Here is a 19,801-nt window from a genome sequence, read left to right as displayed (position 1 = left end):
AAGCAGGAAAGTACGGGGAAAATCCCTGTTGTTGTTGTTGTTGCTGTTTCGAGTAAACTTTCACTGTGGAATAACTTTAGGTTTATAGAAAACCTGCAAAGATAGAATCGAGTTCCTGAGCCCCCCTTACCCCGTCTCCCCAACTGTTAACATCTCATATTAATATGTTCCATTTTTGAAAACTAAGAAACCAATATATTACTAAACTTCAGACTTTATTTAGATTCACTAGTTTTTCAACTAACATCCTTTTACTGTCCTAGGATCCAATCCAGGACACCATATTACATCCAGTCATCATGTCTCCTTGGTCTTCTCTGGTCTGTGAGTTTCTCTGTCTTTCCTTGCTTTCATGGCCTTGAGAGTTTTGAGGTACACCCATCAGGTGTTTTGTAGAATGTCCTTCAATTTGGGCTTGCTGGATGCTTTGCTCATGCTTAGACTGGAGTTATGGGTTTTAGGGAAGAATATCAAAGAGGTGAAGTGTCCTTTTCAAGCTATCCTATCAGGGGTAACTGCTGTCAACATAACTAATGACTGGTGATGTTAACCTGGCTAAAATATGTTTGCTGGGTTGCAAACAAGTGACTAAGTCTAGTGCACACTCAACGGGAGAGAGAAGAGAATCTACATCAATAATTGGGAATTCTTCTGTAAGGAAGAGTTGGCTCTTCTCCTCCATTTTTTAATTTATGTAATCATTTACTGTATCAGTATGGATTCACATCGATTTGGGATTTTCTTTCTCTTTTTTTTCCTCCTGGCCCTTCCCTAAGGGTGGCTCTGGTCCTAGAGCTCCACAGAGGAGTCCCTGGTGGCACAGGAACCTAAAACCCAAGGAGAATACTTGTCTATCTGGCTGGAGGAAATGGGAAAAGATGACCCTGTGGCCGGGAGTGTGAAGATCCCCATTTTCTTCTCTCTTTTTCCTCACTGTTTTGCCTTGAGAGTAACCCCAGTAGCAGCAGCACTTGTAGCTATAATCCCTAGAAGAACAACAAATTTCTACCCAGTGGGTTGGAGGAAGGGGCCCTGGGGAGCTACAGGGAATGAGGGAAATAATGAAGAGGAAAGAAATATGGAAAAGTATCCCCTAATTCTGTGTATGAACTGATATAGTCCCAGGCTCACTCTGAGCTGCTCACCTGGGGTAAAGACCCATAGCAGGAGAGCAAAGCCTGTAAGAACTGAACTGCCATTGGAACCTCTGCCCACAGAAGGAGGGTTCAGAACAGTCTGAACAGTGAACATTCCCAGGTTCACTGCCTGTCAAAATAAAATAGCTGGCATTCTGCAGAGGATTTTAACAGGACTCAGAGTCTTATAAGAGTCAAAATGTCTATGGTATAATCTAAAATTATTCAACATACAAAAAAAAAGGAAAATGTAACTTCTCAAGGGAGAAGACAATCAGATTTCAAGCTGAAGATTACCCTGATATAGAAATTTTTTCCAAGATCTTTAAACAACTATTATCGTCATGCTCAATGAGATAAAGGTAGACGTTCTTGAAATGTACAAAAAGATGTTCTTAGCAAGGGAATAAAAACTATTTTTAAAGTGAGTATTTTAGAACTAAAAAATACAATATATTAAATTAAAAAGTCACTGGATGATCTCAATAACACAATGAAGGTGATAGAAGAAAAGGTCAGTGAACTGGCAAACAGATCAATAGAATGTATCCAATTTCTATAACAGAAAGAAAAAAGATTGAAAAAAATCAGTCTCGAGGTCCTGTGGGACAATATCAAAAAGATCTAATATTCATGATATTTAAGTCCCAAAAGGAGGCGAGAAAAGAGATGGGTGCAGAAAAAAAGTGAAGACATTATCAAAGAAAACATAAATTTGGTGAAAGACATATACATACATATTGGTAAGAACCCCAAACAAAATAAACTGAAAGGAAACCAAACCCATCCACATTATAGTCAAACTGCTGACAACTAAAGATAAAGAAAAAACCTGGAAAGCAGACAGAAGAAGATTCCCTTTATGTTTATGAATATGGAAATAACAGTTTGAAGGACTGTTTGGTTTTTCATTAGAAACCAAGGTTATCAGAAGGCAATGGAATAACATCCATAAAGTACTAAAAGAAAGAACACGATGCTGTACACCTAAAACTAATATAACATTGTAAACCAGCTATATTTGAATTTTTAAAATGCTCTTATTATTTTAGTAAAAATAAAGTATATGACAATGTAAAAAAGGAAAAAAAAAGGGAAAGTAAAGAACTGCCAGCCCAAAGGTCCATATTCAGCATATATATCCTTCAATAATGATGTCAAAATAAAACTTTCTCAAAGAAAAACTAAGGGAATTCACTGCAGCAGGCCTTCTCTAAAATACTAAAGGGCATCCTTCAACCTGAAATATTCCCTGAGGGAACTTGGAACTTCAGAATAAAGAAAGAGCAACAGAAATGATAAATATCTGGATAATTATAATAGACTACCTTCTCTTAGATTCTTTAAAATACATATAACTGGGCTTCCCTGGTGGTGAAGCAGTTAAGAATCTGCCTGTCAATGCAGGGGACACGGGTTCAAGCCCTGGTCTGGGAAGATCCCACATGCTGCGGAGCAACTAAGCCCATACACAACTACTGAGCCTGCGCTCTAGAGCCCACAAGCCACAACTACTGAAGGCTGTGAGCCTAGAGCCCATGCTCCGCAGCAAGAGAAGGCACAGCAATGAGAAGTCCGCACACCCCAACAAAGAGTAGCCCCCGCTCGCTGCAACTAAAGAAAGCACACGCGCAGCAACAAAGACCCAACACAGCCAAAAATAAATAAATAAAAAATAATAATAATAAAATAAAATACATATAACTACCTGAGGCAAGAATGTACATTGTCTGGTGGGGTTGTCAATACATGTGGATGTAATATACATGCCAATTATGGCATAAAGAGGGATATTGACCCCTAGGGCAAGTGCTTAAAAGAAAACAAAACTACAAAGCGATATAGCTCAAAATCAGTGGATACATTTAAACAGATTACTAAAAGATATGCAAACAATCGAAAAGAAGGCAGGAAAGGTGGAATAGAGAAACAAACACCACATCCACAAACCAAGCAAATAATAAAATAATACACCTAAAACCAACCATATCAATGATTGCATTATATGTAAATGGTCTAAACACACAAAGTTAAAAGACAGAGACTGTCAGATTGGACTTTTTAAAATGCTATATGCTGCTATATTAATGTTAGCGGAACTTAAATAGTCACAATAATATATGCACAATAAAAATGGAATTTTATCTGTGAACCAGGTGGGTCACTATAAACTACATTCTGCCTAGTTGTACAATATTTTTTGTTTGTTTAAATATCCTCCTTTTTTAAGGTTTGGCTGAGGCAGCTCTGCTCTATAGCAAACATGTCCAGGCCCATGTAAGCCAGTCCAACGGCCCCAGGTTAACCACTCAACAGCCATTTGTCCTCTTCCTTGTTAACAGAGCTCTGATTTTGTTCAGCCTCCAGAGGAAAAAAATCACTTGTCTGAATGAATTGTAAAAATTTTACTTCTTTTTGCCAGTTAATGACCTACTGGTGCACGTGTGACAGTTTTGGCCACATCACATAAGAAGTTTGTAGGGGGCATCTAGGAAATATATTTTCCTTCTGAGAGGAGAGAGTAGGAGAAGAAAAAATTCCCCCTTTTTGGTGGGTTTTTTCCCTTGCTTTAATTTTTGAATTCTGTTACATGAGAATGAGATACTTAGAGCTGTGGTAACCAATGGCACCAGGAAAAGTGCTGAGTGTGGCAGAAGAGAAAAATAAAGGGAGTCTGGGAATCATCCCTAAGAGTGCCTACTACTGGGCTTCTTATTAAGTAAACAAGAAATATTCTTATCGTTTAAGCCCCTGTTGGTCATGCATTCTGCTACCTATGGTCAGAATAACATTAACTGATAAATGAGCAGATAGTCTGGTCGTTCTCAGCACAGAACGCCATCTGGGCAATTCTGCCTTCTGGGCACTGTTAGGGCCATTGTCCTACCCCCTTTCCCAGCCACTTCATTTGGATGGAGAAGAACATCTGCCTCTAGAGGATTCATTTCAGAACCAATAATACTGCACAGGTTGGGACTCATAGATTCAATCAGCCAACAAACTCTTACCAAGTACTTCAGCTAATTGTGTGCTAAACTCTGAGTTCAGTACTAGAGGGACAACAATAATGAGAAAAAGTTCTGTGTTTCAAGTGGGGGAGAGGACTATATGCAAATAAGTATACATGGTCAGGTTGTGACATAAAGAACAGTGGCAGAGTAAGAGCATATTAGGGGCTAGTCTAGATAAAGTGAAAAACAGAATAGCAGCTATTTCGGAAATTTATGCAGAGCGAGATTTCTGGCCTTTTCCACTTTCTTTAGGGAGTGGTAAGAAAAAGTTGGACTTGAAAAGCCTTATTAAATTTCCACGTTAATACTCTAAACTCAGAGCAGAAAAGCAACCTTTTGTTTGGAATTATTTTAAAAAATAAAAGAAACAACTACCTCAGGAAAGATTTTTAAATCTCGATATGACATTGATCAATCCGTGATAGCTCACAACCTTGGTATTTTTATAAGGGAAGAATTTATAAGGGTTAGAATACGATGGCTAGATAGTGGCAGCGATGTTAGATGATAAAAACAAAAAATTAGAATAGAAAAGGAATGAAGGATTAAAGAAGAAAATGAAACCGAGGACAGGCGACAGGAGCTGTGGGCATGGAGAACAAGGCAACTGGAAATTTTCGTGGACTGTGACACCGAGGTCAGGAACTCCTTTTGGGTGGGGAAGAAACTTGGGTGGCAGATGTTGTTTAGAAACGAGACTGATGACCTTATTTAGAGCAGGAAGAATGACCATTCCAGCCATTCTCAGTTTAAAGAGGTTGCAAGACGAGCCGGGCAGCAGAACTCCTTAGGGTTGTTCCAGGTTGAGAACCACAGCCTTCATTCTTCCCTTCTGCAGCTCTTTCTTAGGCTGCGAACTCTGAAACCCGAGAGAGGCGGGGCTCAGGAACCTGGATGTTAGTAGATGCCAAGTTGTCCATTAAAGTTCCGAGGCGGTCGGCCCCCAAATCTCACAAGGAAATACTGCTAAATTCCTTTTTCCAGGGTATCTACTTCCTCTCGAGTATTGCAGATGTAATCATAAACACAAGCTGGTCGCAGCCACAACCTCACATTCTAGTGTGAAGCCCCCTGACTCCCGCAAACAGTTCCCAAGCTGCTAGAAACCCCGCCTCCGTTTGTAACCATAGGAACGGCTGGCACGCCGCGAGCCTGAGATTCCAGGTTCCGCTCCCTCCCTAACCAATATTGTTCCCCACTATCTGTCCACATGGGCGCACCGCCTCACTATTGGTCAGTGCCCCAGGACTGTGCCTTGCCCCAGCCAATAAACGGACTGTACACGTGTACACCCGCGAACTCTGATTGGTCACCACTCCCTGATCACGCACTACCGTCCTGCGCCAGCCCGTGCGCGGCGGCGCCAATGAAATGACTCAGTAGCCATTTATAACCAATCAGCACGCCGCACGGCTCACAGCCAGCCTATGGGCGCGCGCCGGGGGTGGGTTGTCCCGGCCCTTTTCCATTCCCACCTGGGTTTGTTAAAGCGACAGGCCCTACGGCGCACCGGGGCTCCACCGGGCACCGCAAAGCGGCCGCGCGGGCCCTCGGCGTGAGCTGGCGCCCGTGACAGCGGCGCCGCTCTGCTTGCGACGCCGGCTCCGGGCCGCTGCCGACGTCCTTGGTGCGGCCGCGTCGGCCGGTAGGATGGGCGGTGAGGCGGGGTCCGCGGCGGTGGTGGGCTCCGAGGGCCGCGTGAAGAGTCTAGGTCTGGTGTTCGAGGACGAGCGCAAGGGCTGCTACTCGAGCGGCGATACGGTGGCAGGGCATGTGTTGCTGGAGGCTGCAGAGCCGGTGACCCTCCGGGCGCTGCGCCTGGAGGCCCAGGGTCGCGCCACCGCCGCCTGGGGCCCGAGCGCCGGCGCCACTGCCCCGGCAGCCGCCTCGGAGGTGGAGTACTTGAACGTGCGCCTGAGCCTGCGCGAGCCCCCGGCCGGTGAGCGCGGGCCACGGCCCGGAGAGGGGCTGGCGGGACTGGGAGAGGGCAAGCCGGCGGATGCCCACCGGCTGGGTGGGCGGGGGGTCCGCCCACGGGGTAGCCGGCCTCAGTTTGGTCGCCTTGACGGGCGGGCAACAATGCCTGCGCCCCCCATCTCACAGCACCGGGGAGATGGTGCTCACTTCTGCTGACGCCCCGCCCCTGACTCGCTGGGGTCTGACTGCCACCACGGTCCCAGGACCATCTAGGACAGCTCTGGGAGTGAGCCGTTGCCATGGGAACCTGTGATGGGCAGTCAGGAATCGAGGATCTGGGGATTTAGGTTCCTTCTCTTGTGGTCTGAGGAGTGGAGGGCGGAACCAGAGTTTACGAGGTTCCATTCTCGGGTGCCCAGTTTATGGGGGCCCCATCTCCCCCGCCCCGTCTCTAGATGCTAGTTCTTGGTTCGTGATGAGTTAGCAAAACCTCAGTCTTAGGAAGAGGGAAGTAGTTCCTGAGCGTTACGAGTTCAAAGGAAGTGCTTTTTGACTTGATCATCATACTTGGTTTCTCTCCTTTGGGGAGTGGGGTAACTTAAGAGTTCTACGTCTGTCTTACTTTCTTTGTATTTATTTTTCGCTTCTTTTTGTTTCCTTTGCCTTCTCTTCCTCCCTCCCCTGGCCCACCCCCATAGACCTTTAGTGACAGTGGGATCTGGGCACTGTAAGAGTTTCTGGAAGATTGATGACCCTTCTTGTGAAGTCCAGTTAATAGTGTAGGCTTTTACACTATTAAAAGTGCCCATGTGGAAACTCACTACATGGGTATTCTATCAATATTAGGTGCAAAAAAATACTAGGAACGGTGAGTCTTAGTCTTCTTTCAGTTGGTAGGAGCTACTTTAAAGTATTTTACTTTTCTGCCTCATCAGCTTCAGCATTTATCTGTAAAATAAATAATGGTATAGACTCTCGGCCCTTGAAGAATAAAATACGGCGTATCAGTGTTTAACCCTTGCTATGTATTATACAAAAATCAGTAGTAAGTGCAGTTTTTCCATGTCCTGCTGTGGAGAAGTAGACTATTCACAGTTAAATCCTCAAGGTATGTGAGAATCGAGTAATCCCAAAAACTGTGGTGAGGAGAACATGTATGAACCAAAGCCCTCTTTTGGATTAACAAGTATAGTATGTTAGGTGACAGTTCTTAGCTGCCTTATGCCCTTTCATCAATATGGTTTCCAGAATCAACCTATACATGCCTACCCCAAGGTAACAGACAACACAGATTTTCAAGATGGCTGACTGGAGTCAAGGGCAATGGAAAAGGGAAGTAAATTGTTTTTTTGTCCAGGACTTTGGACTCTGTATTTCTGTGCCCATAACTACTCAGTAAATAGATGTAAGATAAATAGCAGTTGGACCTGGGATTCGAAGTAAAAAAACCGCTTTGGTAAAATCTGGGCTATCGAATAGTGTTTGATTCACAAGTCAGGTTTCATCTTGTCATTCTAACGGAATAGAATGGCTAACCCTAGACAACCTGAAAATCTTAGCTTGTTTTAGAATGTACCAAAACAAACCTTTGCAAAAAGTAAAATCATAGTCTGTTTTAGTTGATTTCATTGAGAAAAAGAATCATTCCTAATATCTGTAGCTTGGAAGAGGCTAGCAACTTTACATAGTTGTGGACTCTTAGGTTCATCTAATTCCAAAACCTAGCTGAATTTCAGCCACCTGAAGAGATTTTTAGAAATCCAGATATTCAGGAAGTATGGCTGTGGGATCTATTTTCAAAAAATCTACTGGATAATTTTTCAGCATTGTTAATCTAACTACTTGCTTTCATGGTGATTGATTTTCTTCATATTTTTATTCAATAATTATGGTAGAAAGACAAGACACATCAGAGAGTTGGTTTCACTTCTTGGTCGCACACCAGGAGTATGACCTTGTGCGTGTTCCTCATCCTTCCTGAGCCCCAGTCTGCCTCTGTGATGGTCTTCTAGCTCCTACGCTCACCAGTGCTCTGAATTACGAGTTTGGGCTGAAGGACCATTAGCGAATGAAACATCTTGTGACATTGTAGTTCTCATTGCATAAGACAAAGGTAATAAACTATGAGCAGAAGCAGAAATGGGCACATGATTCAGCTTGTGGACCTACTTAATTAAAAATTAATAAATAAGAGAAAGCAAGCAAGCAAAGATTTGTTTCCAAATACTGTAACCCAGGTTTATCAACTTTCTCAAAAATTTTTCCTGTTTATGTTTTGAGGTAGTTGAAAGTCTCATTTTAAATGTTCTAGTTCCTATGTTGATTTGTTTTTTCTCTGAAGAGGGAACTTCATCTCTCTCTCAACCTCTTCCAATGTCCTGTGCAACTCTGTTCTTCACACTTGCCTGTCATGCTCTGCCTCATTCCCTTCCCTTCATCTAAACCCCTTCTCACTTGTTTCCATGCCAACTCTTACTTCAACAGCAGAAGTGGTCCTCAAGATGCCCCCGCCACTGCCATGGACTCCAGCATGCTAGGGTCATTACTTGTGTACAAGTGTCTATAGCCTCCTTTCCTCCCAAGGTCTATTTGGGGATTGAAGTTATTTAGGTTTGTATCCATTTCGTATCAGCTTTGTGCTTGACATTTAAGCACTGTAAATTTTGGACATAAATGAAATCCACATTTTTAAACATTTCAAGTACTTTGTCATATTCAGTAATCTAATGATTACAAATTAGAACTTTAGCCCAGCTCTAAGGAGTGTTGGGATTCCTTGAGCCTAGTACCTGATAGCTATAAAATGGAGAGGCTTCCCTGATTCCAGTGCTGTAGCACTGCTGGGACTTATAGGGCAGCTCTGGACACACCTGAGCTCTGGGACTCTGTCACTGTCATTTAACATGGTCTCATGTCCCTTTGACTTATTCACTTAGCTTCCAAGTCACCCCCCTTTTGAGTATTTCTATTTGAATGATCTTAAGTGGCAAATACTTGTAAGGTTTTTTTTTCTAATATATTACACATTGAAAATTGAAGATAGATTCAGGAAACTTAATGGGCCAGTAATGCATTCCTGTTTCCTAAAAGTATAAGGTTGAAATGTTAACTGAGTTGATGATGGTCTTAGAACTCTAGTATTTAAATGAAAAATTATCCCATTTCACTCGTGATTTCTGGCCTTTAAATTTTTTTTAATGAATGGTTACAGTAGAAATCTCCATTTCATATCTACTGACCAGGCATATCTCAGAGAAAGTTCTCAGTCTGTTCTGCACTTTCTTCATATTAATCATCCCACCCTTGATGAGGGAATTTAGTTCTAAACTTGAATCTATGCACATAAAATGAAGGGAACATTTGTAAGTATCTCTGGGGAGCCACCCAACCAACACTGATAGCCCTGGAGTTGGCTTCAGATCTGAACGATACAGTCTCTGCACTCATCAGGGCTCCAGCACTGCCTCTGGCTTTGCTAGGTCCATCCACACGCTGCCTACTGGCCTTCTCACAGTCAAGGATAAGCCTCTGCGTGAAATGAAATGGTGCTGGCTGACCCCAGAGCAGGAGGAAGGAGTCGTGGCCATGCTTGGCCAGGCCCACTCCATATCCCAAGTTAAACAACATCCCCTATTAATCAGTAATGACTCCTGCCTAATAATTTGTTCTGTTGGTTTGGCTATTTAGTATTCAGTATTCATAATATTCCAAGTAAATTTTTCCTCTCCTTTTCCATCTCTGCCCAAAAAATATTTAGTCTGATTTTTGTGGTATACCCAAAATAAATAGATCTATTTTTTTCTAGATTAATTTTAGGTCCAGTTTAATATTGGTACCTCATGTTAATATAATAGTATACTAACATTAGTATACTCATGCTAGTATACAAGTGGGGGAAATAAATGTTTATGTATATGTAGGTATGTATGTGTATATGGTTGTATACACATATATATGTATATGGGAGCTCTGGCATTTTATGGTAATTACTTGTGTAATTGGTCTATTTGCAGATAGAAGATACATATGTATATACATATATATGTGGTTTGAAATTGATTAAACTTGGTAAAAGTTGATTCAAAATTTAATTCTCTAAATCTCAGTTTAATGTACTTTTTGATGTATATTCAGTGTTATATATAGCTAGGAAAACCTTTTAAAAAAACTATGATTTACATTGTGAAAATTCTTGATGTAATATGAACCTTAGTAAAAATAAAATGTATTCTCTTTTTTAGGTGAAGGCATCCTCTTACTACAGCCTGGAAAACATGAATTTCCATTTAGCTTCCAACTTCCATCTGAGTAAGTGAAACTGTGTAACTGGGGAATTCCTTTCCCTGCAACCTGTCTATCCAGTTGTATGGGCACCAAGTACCTTCTGACATTCAGGTGTGCATGTTTATCCTGAATAACCACTGAGTAGACCTAACCCCGCTCACCTTTTTTAAAAAAAACAAAACAAAACAAAACACCCAACACTTTAAGGGCTTTTCCCAGTTTCGTTAAACTGAAAAACAAAGTTAAAAAGTCATCTCTTTGGTTGCTTTCAGACCTTTGGTAACCTCATTCTCCGGGAAATATGGAAGTATTCGGTACTGTGTGAGAGCAGTTTTGGAACGACCCCAGGCACCTGATCAGAGCATTAAGCGGGAACTCCAGGTCGTCAGTCACATCGATGTCAACACACCAGCATTACTAGTAAGTTCTTCCTCCTTCTCTTCCTCCTTCCCCTTTTCCTCCTTCCCTTCCATCCTCCTTCCTTTCAACTGTGGTCTCTACATTTAGCAAGTCTGGTGGCAGCCTGTCCTGTCACTTTCCGATACAATCTTATAACCCATAGGCATTCACTATAAATATGTGATTCTAAGTTGGGCAAATTACAAATTGTGTGTGTTAGTACTATTGATTGTGTCCCTGTTGTTCAGGGCTTCTTTTGCCAGAAAGTTACATGGGCTTAAAATGCATTAATAAGGCTTAATAATAATAATGCACACACACAGAGTAGTTACTTTTCCCAGAGCAGCCACATTCACAGGGCTGTGGTATTCTAAACTCTTCGCTAATAGCAGGTTGAGGAACAGTAATTATGGAAGAGTATTAATCACTCCCAGCCTGTTATTGAAGCTCAGGCCATTATGCTGTGTCTCCTTGCATTTTGCATGTCATTTTCTAACATTAAGTAAGTGCATGCAGCTGCTCTGGAGACCCTTTCACTTATCATTTCCTTATGACAGATTTGGCCACATTAAAGCATTGAACTTCTAATAATCACCAGAAATACTGTAGGCTGGTAAGAAAGATTAGGCTATAAGTAACAACAGAATAGGCAAGATGGGAGTTAATGAGCTAGATTCTTTTATCTAAACCCATATTATCAAAATAATATAAAATTATACCTTGTACTTTCATGATAGCTACTAGGACCTAATGGTTCTTCATTTAAATATGAATGAATGATTTTTTACTTCATAATTTAAACTTTCCATCATGATACTGATGTTACAGAGATATATTTTTAATATTGGAGGTTTCTCTTTCTACCCAGTGTTTTTAAAGATCAGGAAAAGAAACAGGAGTTAAAAGTTGTTTAACTCTACTTCCACACGAAAGTGAAATAGAATTTACTCTGATGTTCACCTTTAGATTATAAAAATGTAACAGATATGGCCTAGTTGCATGGTCCCTTGTGGCCAAAATCGTACAATAGCCAGACCCAGCTGACCCAGCTTATAACTATGACTTATCACCTGCTCAGCACCTATTTTGAAAATTAATGATGCTGATAACTGCTTTGTGTTTCTAAAAACTACTTGGAATTGGGTGGTTAACTAATTCTAAACTATTTATGGGGCCATTGTGGCAAATAATTTAAAGATTTTTTATTTTTTGGCAAAAAGAGATACTATTTGTCCTTTACTATCCTTTTATAATTGAAAAAAATATTGCAGCTTTGGGTTTTACAGTGAACTTTTGGTTTGTGCGTCTTGTAAACTGAGCATTTTAAACAGTATTTTATAATACTGTTTTATAAACAGTATTATATAAGCGTCTTGTATCGCTTATCTTGCTACTGTAGAATAGAAAGTGGGGTGGTGAGTTCAATAACCCTTTAGATCCATTACACTAGGTGTGTTATTGCACTACCGTTACACAAAACCCAAAAATCATTCTAAGTTAAGGACACTTGAAATTTCTGCCTAATCATTTTGAAGTAAGGAAAAAAGGCTGTTTCCTTATTCCACATTTTAAATGCCAAGACAAAAAGAACATTCTGATTATTGGTTTTTATACCATTTCTCCTTTTCCTGATCTACACATAAAGTCTTTAAAAAAAAAAAGTAGTTCTGTCATATTAATTGGTACTACTACAGTTTTTTGGGTTTTGTTTTTGTTTTGTGTTTTTTTGCGGTACACGGGCCTCTCACTGTTGTGGCCTCTCCCGTTGTGGAGCACAGGCTCCAGACGCGCAGGCTCAGCAGCCATGGCTCACGCGCCCAGCTGCTCCACGGCATGTGGGATCTTCCCGGACCGGGGCATGAACCTGTGTCCCCTGCATCGGCGGGTGGACTCTCAACCACTGCCCCACCAGGGAAGCCCTCTACTGCAGTTTTTTTTGTTTTTTGTTTTTTTTTGGTTTTTTTGGTTTTGCGGTAAGTGGGCCTCTCACTGTTGTGGCCTCTCCCATTGCGGAGCACAGGCTCCGGACGCGCAGGCTCAGCGGCCATGGCTAACGGGCCCAGCCACTCCATGGCATGTGGGATCCTCCTGGACCAGGGCACGAACCCATGTCCCCTGCATCGGCAGGCGGACTCCCAACTACTGCGCCACTAGGGAAGCCCTCTACTGCAGTTTTTGATTGCTTTTTTAAAGGATGGTATATCACTTCCCAGAAACACAATGAAAACATAGGATAAAATAGAATGATGTCACCCTAATTTGAATCTGAAAATTCACCTTAGTTTTCCTGAAAAGGGAATGATTTTTAATGCTTTGTCTTTAACTATTGTACCTAGTTTGTCACAGGAAGATAAGAAAGGTTGATTTGTTGTTTTTTGGAAGACATTGCTGTACAACTGTTCAATAAAAAATGACATAACTTTAAGTTCTATGAGTTTTCTAGACCAGTTTAATTATTTTTATTATTTGAACTTTTCAAGACCCCTGTATTGAAAACGCAAGAGAAAATGGTTGGCTGTTGGTTTTTCACTTCTGGTCCAGTCTCACTGAGTGCCAAAATTGAAAGAAAGGGATACTGTAATGGTAAGCAAACTGTTTAAAAATCCAAATGCAAGATTCATTCATTTTATTAGCTAATTGTAAGTGATTTTTAATAGTGTTTTGTAATTTACCAAGTATATAGTATTTTAAAACATGAATAATACAGTTGTCTGGTTCTAGTATAAATAATTGATATTTAAATATTTGTAAATAGATGAGCGGATCCCAATAATCCTGGTATTTCTGACTTTAGTCCTGGTACTTTCATAGCAAAGACTAAAACCAGTAGAGTGGGAAAATGCCAGCATTTTATTTTAATGTTGCAAAAAAATGTTCCAAGCAGTGTTGCTCAGAAGAGAGCTGTTGTCATATGAAAATACTGTTAGGCATTCTGACTCCATGCTGGAAATTCAAATATATGGGAGGGGCTAGAATGTAGAGCATTGACACTCTTAACAGTCAGATTGATATCAGAACAACAATCTGTGAAGGGCCCAATTCCATCCAGTGGATTTGGCCCCCACTCCAGGGTTCTGGCTTCTTGGAAATGAATATGGAATAGAATAGTATGATGGTGGGTGTATAATGTGGGTGTAAAACTTGGCTACTCCATCCATTGCTTTATTTGTGTTTATCAGTTCCTAAAATGGGAAGACTTTGTTCTTCTGTTGGGAAGATTTTAATTTGTTAGGCACTAATGAGTATGTTAGTGATCTTCTGTACTTAACGTAGTACTGAATCATTTATTTGTATGTCTTCTCTTAACTTTTATAGATACTGGTCATTTACAGATCTTTAGAATTGGTAGCCTAATATTGCTACATTAGAAAAGTGAATCATGTGATAGTTAGAAAACAGTATCTACCACAAACTGCCATAAATTTTCACTTCTCTGACTCAGATTTGCAATGTAAGTTTTCCATGAGGCTTCTCAACTTGTTAAAGCAGCGTTGCCACATTTCAGCTTTCATCAGTAACAGCTTTGTTCCACTGTGGAGAGAATTTCCTCAAGGGTCTCTGAAGGTGTTTCTGTTTTCTTTTTAGGAGAAGCTATTCCAATCTATGCAGAAATAGAGAATTGTTCCTCTCGTCTGATTGTTCCCAAAGCTGCCATTTTCCAGACGCAGACTTACCTGGCCAGTGGGAAAACGAAGACCGTGCGGCTCATGGTGGCCCACGTGCGCGGGAACCACATCGCCTCCGGGAGCACCGACACCTGGAACGGGAAGACCCTCAAGATCCCGCCTGTGACGCCGTCCATCCTGGACTGCTGCATCATCCGAGTGGACTACTCCTTAGCTGTGAGCATGGCGCTTGGTGAAATTAAAGACGTAGCATGGAGCCATACCTGGTGCCATGTTACTGAGAAGATGTACCTTTAATACCCAGGAAAATGTCATTTTATGTCAGCATTACAACAAATTGTGGAATATGTGAAGATTGGCCTTTGTTTTTTAATCAAAAACTATCCCCCTGAGGTATTTAATTAAATAACATGGAAGAATGAAGGTGCAGTAGGGCTGCTATATTGAAGACATAGTAACTTTCTATGGTTCTGTGTAAGCTGTGCTCACTTACAATGAAGTGTATTAAGGCCACACGTCCCCATCACAGAGCGTTCACTGTATTTCGTGGGCTCTTCATTTAGTTCTTCATTTTATTCGTCAGGACAATTTACAGTTGTGTTGGGGGTGGTAGCAGACAACAAAAGCATTTTTTCTATGAAAAAATAATTGGGTTATTTACTATGAGGTTTAACTTATATTTGTGCCTTTCTCTCTCTCTCTCTCTCTTTGTTGTTGTTTTGTTTTTTGGCATATTAGGTGTATATTCACATTCCCGGTGCTAAAAAATTGATGCTTGAGCTGCCCGTAGTGATTGGCACGGTTCCATACAATGGTTTTGGCAGCAGAAACTCCAGCATTGCCAGCCAGTTTTTTATGGATATGAGCTGGTTGACGCTGACTCTGCCAGAACAGCCTGAAGGTAAAATGTTCTGAGGTTCTTTCAGAATGCAGTTTTACACATAGAGTACTTAAGAACAGGAAGTATGAGATAGGAAATGCTCAAATGATAATTACTGCTGCCACTACAACTCTTACTACTCTTTTTATTACTAAAAATCATCAAACATTATTCCCAGAGGGGACTTTGAGAGTTTAGCTTATCCAAGACAGAAAGCTCCTAATGGCAGATCCAGAAATACAATCTACATCTCCTGATTCCTATTTATAATAGTAGAAGAATGGAAAATAATCAGAGTAAGAGTATAGTGTGTTATGTTGGTGTTTTCCGTAGCCACATTTCAATGATTTTTTTTTAACCTAGACTAAAACACACACGTCTCAAAGAGAATATAAATCAGTGTTAATAGTACTTTAATAAAAGCAGAATCTACTGAATATTTTTTTGTTGTAATGGGCACAAAAACTTCCTGCTTAGAGGAAAAAATACCAATGTTTTATCTTCAAATTAAGCTAAGTTTCTTGTTCCTGTAGGAGTGTTTTTGAAGAAGAGAGTTTCTGTTTCTGAAGAAGAGAGTAATGTAATTAGTTTTTGCGTGGATTTCTTAGAGCCAACTCCTTTTTTGTTTCAGCACCACCAAATTACGCAGACGTGGTGTCGGAGGAAGAATTCTCTAGACACGTTCCTCCTTACCCTCAACCCCCTAACTGTGAGGGAGAGTCGTGCTGTCCTATGTTTGCCTGCATTCAGGAATTCAGATTTCAGCCTCCGCCTCTTTATTCAGAGGTAAAGCAAAAGAAAATTAGACTTGTGTTGTGCTGTTTGTAAATAATCCTCTGTGTCTGTTTTTGACTCCCAATTAGTAGAGGATACATACAAAAAAATTTTTACGATGGTGATAGATTATCACTGATCCACTTACCACATTTTGTGGTGTTTTCTTGGTACTCTGTAGCATACATGTAGAGTACCATGGATTGCCTTTAAGGCCATGGAATACAGAGAACTTAAGTGGCCTACTGGGACTTCTTAATAACAGGCTTTAAGCAGTTTGGCTTATGACCATATAATTAGAAATAGATACTAGAATCACGTTAAAGAATGCTGCAGTAGTAATCTTGGTCTGCTCGTTTTTGCAGGTTGATCCACATCCTAGTGATGTAGAAGAGACCCAGCCTGTTTCCTTCATTCTCTGAACGTATTTCAGAAATCACTGTGTTCATCACCAAATTAGAATGTTGGTTCTTTCCCCCTGTCTTTTTGGGGAAGAGGGAGGGAAGATTAGCTTAAGAACATAAATAGACATCAAGACTGAAGGTGATAGAAATTAAAGAATGCATGTACTTTCCAGTGGGCCAACAGGATTGTTGCACAAGTTTGTGATGTGGTCTTGTATCCCTTTAGAACTATGGGACAAAGATGTGAAAAGTCACAGAATGTAATGGAAGTCCTGATGGTGATAGAGTAAGTGAAGAGTGCCTATGCTGACCCAAGAGAAAGGTGCCTGTAAACAGTGAAAACACTATGCGAGCATATCTTTACAAAGGTTTCTCAAAGTAGAACAGATGTATCCTCAGCTTTAAGGCAGTATGGACGCATTGGGAGGAGACTTGATTTTGGAGAATGTAGCAGCACAAGGGTGTGCATGAACAGGAAAGGGGCCCACTCTAAATTAAACATGAAGCGAGACCCTCTGGTGTCAGGGTCTTCATGATTTCTAACCATATTCCATAGGACTGAAGTCCTTAAAAGAATCCTTTTCGGAGGTCGTGGTCTTATGAGGTTCTAATAAAGTAATACAGTTTTCACTCTTCTAATGGTAGTTTAAGAGGTAGTTTGTAAGTTGGCTATACAGCATTACGAAACCAAGAAAGAGTTCCTTCCTTGAAAGGCTTGTCAGTTGAAAGGGGAAAGGTGTACTTCAATATGAAAACACATTTTGTTGAAAGTTGCACTTTTTATCCCCTTTAAGTACTTCAGCAGAGTACATGTTTGATTTTCCTCATATCTTATTTACCTAGGAGCATATTAGAAAAAGACAGGGTTAAAAAAAGAAAAAGAAGAAAAAAAAGCTTGCATCCTTAGGATGCCTTGATAACTGCACAGGGGGAAAAAAGGCCTTTTTTACCTACCTCTGGTGGGGTTATCAGAATCAGATATGTTTTAAAACTCCAGGCCGGTGAAGTCTTCCTTGGAGTTTCTGTTCATTTGCAGTAGCAATCTCATCTCTCCTATCCCTAAACCTGAAACTGGACCAAGGGCAAAATCTATAAGGTTAACATCAGTTGAACGTTAATATGTGTATACCAAAGGGTATTTCAAAATAAATGCAAAATCAAGGCAGAAATACCATTTTCCCTTTTTTTGAAAAGTCATATAAACTTAATTTCTGTTAAGAGACTTAAGTCTACTGATGGCAGTCACTGTGTTGTTCATTGTTATTCCAGTTCTTTAGTAATTCTGTTTAAACTGTGATTTTTTTTATTGTTTTGGTGCAATATTTTATTATCCTTTAACCTCAGGATATTCAGACCAACAAGATTGTGTTGCTGCTAAAAGACTGAGCAGTGTTTTTACTGTCCCTCTGTCCCCTCCTAGCCACAGTCACATGTTCACTTGTTTTTACTTTAATCTGTTGGTTTTGTGAGCTGAGAGCATTTCTGTACACTAAGTAGAAGGGAGGTAGGGGTTCCCATGATAGAGATTTTGGACCAGCCCAGTACTTTGGTTTTCTCCATGTCCTGAGGGTTAGATCTGGAAACCCTGGTGCTTCCCATGCAGAATACTGTACTTCATTCAGCTGAACGATTAGCTTTTCTTTCAGTCAGTATATTCCGTTAGAAAAGTTTTAAGGTTAAATTATGTATGTAAAAATTAGCTGGACATTTGATCAGGGATTTTTATACAAACATTAGGTAAATGTACGCTTTTCACCCTTGGGTATACCTCTCTTCTCTGTAATCACATAAGCATCTTAAGCCGTTCTTTCATCTTTTAAGCCACTGAATGAAAATCACAATACAAACTGTTTTACTAATAATTGTGGTACTGAAATTGTCACAAATCTTTTTTCCCTGCTTTGGTTTTTTGGTGATCTTTTATTTTGCTTTGTTTTTGTGTGTTTGTTAGCTGTGTGCTGTCTAAACAGTTTTATTTTTACTTTAAAAAAAGATCACCTTCAGCTATTTCTTGACCTCTGAGTTGCAGTTCACATGTTTTGTCAAGACATTTTCCATCTCCATGATACCAAAACAAAGTAAAAGAAACAAAACAAAATGGTATGGAGGAAGAGAAAGTTTAATTATCTATCTGGCTGCAAGTAGAAAAGCAGCTGCTTACTGGAATCCTTCAGTAGGATCGTTTTGTCACCTTTTTTAAAGAAATGAAGTGCACCTACCAAATTAAAACAAAGCTGATTTTTTAGCACTTACGAGAATAGCTAAAAGGTATGATTTGCCTTATTGAATTGATATTGGTATGTCTGACCTTAAGCAGTAGGTTGAAACTGCATACCTTTCTATAATCAAATTATTTGATGAAGGTAGAAGATTCTACATTGGAACAGAGAATACTTGGGAATGAAGGTAAAAATTTAGCTGCTATTTGCTTGTTTATTCTCCTCTTGCTTAGTTTGCAAAGAAACTGTGGCCTTAGAATTTTCTTTTTGATGCAAAAATTTTGAAATTGAGAAAGTGCATCTTCTGGCACACAAAATTCTTCCATGGGCAGAACTTTACTTTCATGTTTTTGTTTTGCACAATAAACTCAATAGGCAGGGGTTATGTTTTTGATAAGTTAACTATGAAAGCTTTTTATTTTTATTATAAAAATGTAACAATTTAACCGGGGGGGTGGGGTGGGGAGATTGTATTTTGTACTCTTGTCTGAACCCCATGGGTTCCTTTTGTTAATAAAATGATTACACTGATGCTGTGAGTTGCTAGTTTTGTTTTTGTTTTGTTTTTGTAAGACTATGACTTAAATTGTTACAGACTTAAGGGAAGTCAATACCGTGAGACAAAATGTTACTGCTGTTGAGATCCTTTTGTAAATGTGTGCTATATCATCAGACCAGGCACAGCCCTGGTGGATTCTGAGCCTGTTTTTATGATGGCCTCAGTTTCCCCAAAGGTAATCGGTTTTTAGCATTCTATGAAAAAGAGTAGTTGAATGATTAAGCTTAAGCTATATTGGTCATTGAGAGAACATTACCTCCATTTATTCTCAAATAATAATGACCACTTCTTTAAAGCTTTCTGAGTTTTCATGTTTGTTTGACCAGAACCTTTCCAGGATTGATTTAGTAGGTCTGGTGGGCAGTTAGTGGACTCATACCGCGAAACACCTGTACGTAAGCCTCCCCTTTCCACGCATATACTCAAATGGACAAAAGTCATATATTTTGTACAGGGAATATGTAACAATATGTCATCTCAGGGAAACTGCCTTGACCCTCTGTCCTGGAAGATTTTAAACCTTAGCTAAGTGGTAAAAACCCAGGTAATTTACTCTCCAGGTTTTTATAATGTGTGAGATGATGTTAAATAA

The 19,801-nt window shown here is 40.2% G+C and overlaps 1 protein-coding gene across 1 annotated transcript; it reads left to right on the top strand.

The window, feature by feature from the left end:
- Positions 1-5,797: 5,797 nt before the first annotated feature.
- ARRDC4 (arrestin domain containing 4) lies at positions 5,798-19,097 on the top strand (the record flags this gene model as incomplete). Its single annotated transcript, XM_082648602.1, has 8 exons — positions 5,798-6,086; positions 10,306-10,372; positions 10,621-10,768; positions 13,228-13,330; positions 14,333-14,589; positions 15,112-15,274; positions 15,885-16,039; positions 16,393-19,097. 8 exons carry the CDS (start codon positions 5,798-5,800, stop codon positions 16,447-16,449), a joined length of 1,239 nt encoding a protein of 412 aa, XP_082504728.1. The 3' UTR covers positions 16,450-19,097.
- Positions 19,098-19,801: the final 704 nt, after the last annotated feature.

This window comes from Grampus griseus (genome assembly GCF_964374135.1).
Source record: "Grampus griseus genome assembly, chromosome: 2".
Taxonomy (NCBI): Eukaryota; Metazoa; Chordata; class Mammalia; order Artiodactyla; family Delphinidae; genus Grampus; species Grampus griseus.
Note: the sequence above shows the minus strand (reverse complement) of the source record. Positions and strands in the feature narration are given on the sequence as shown.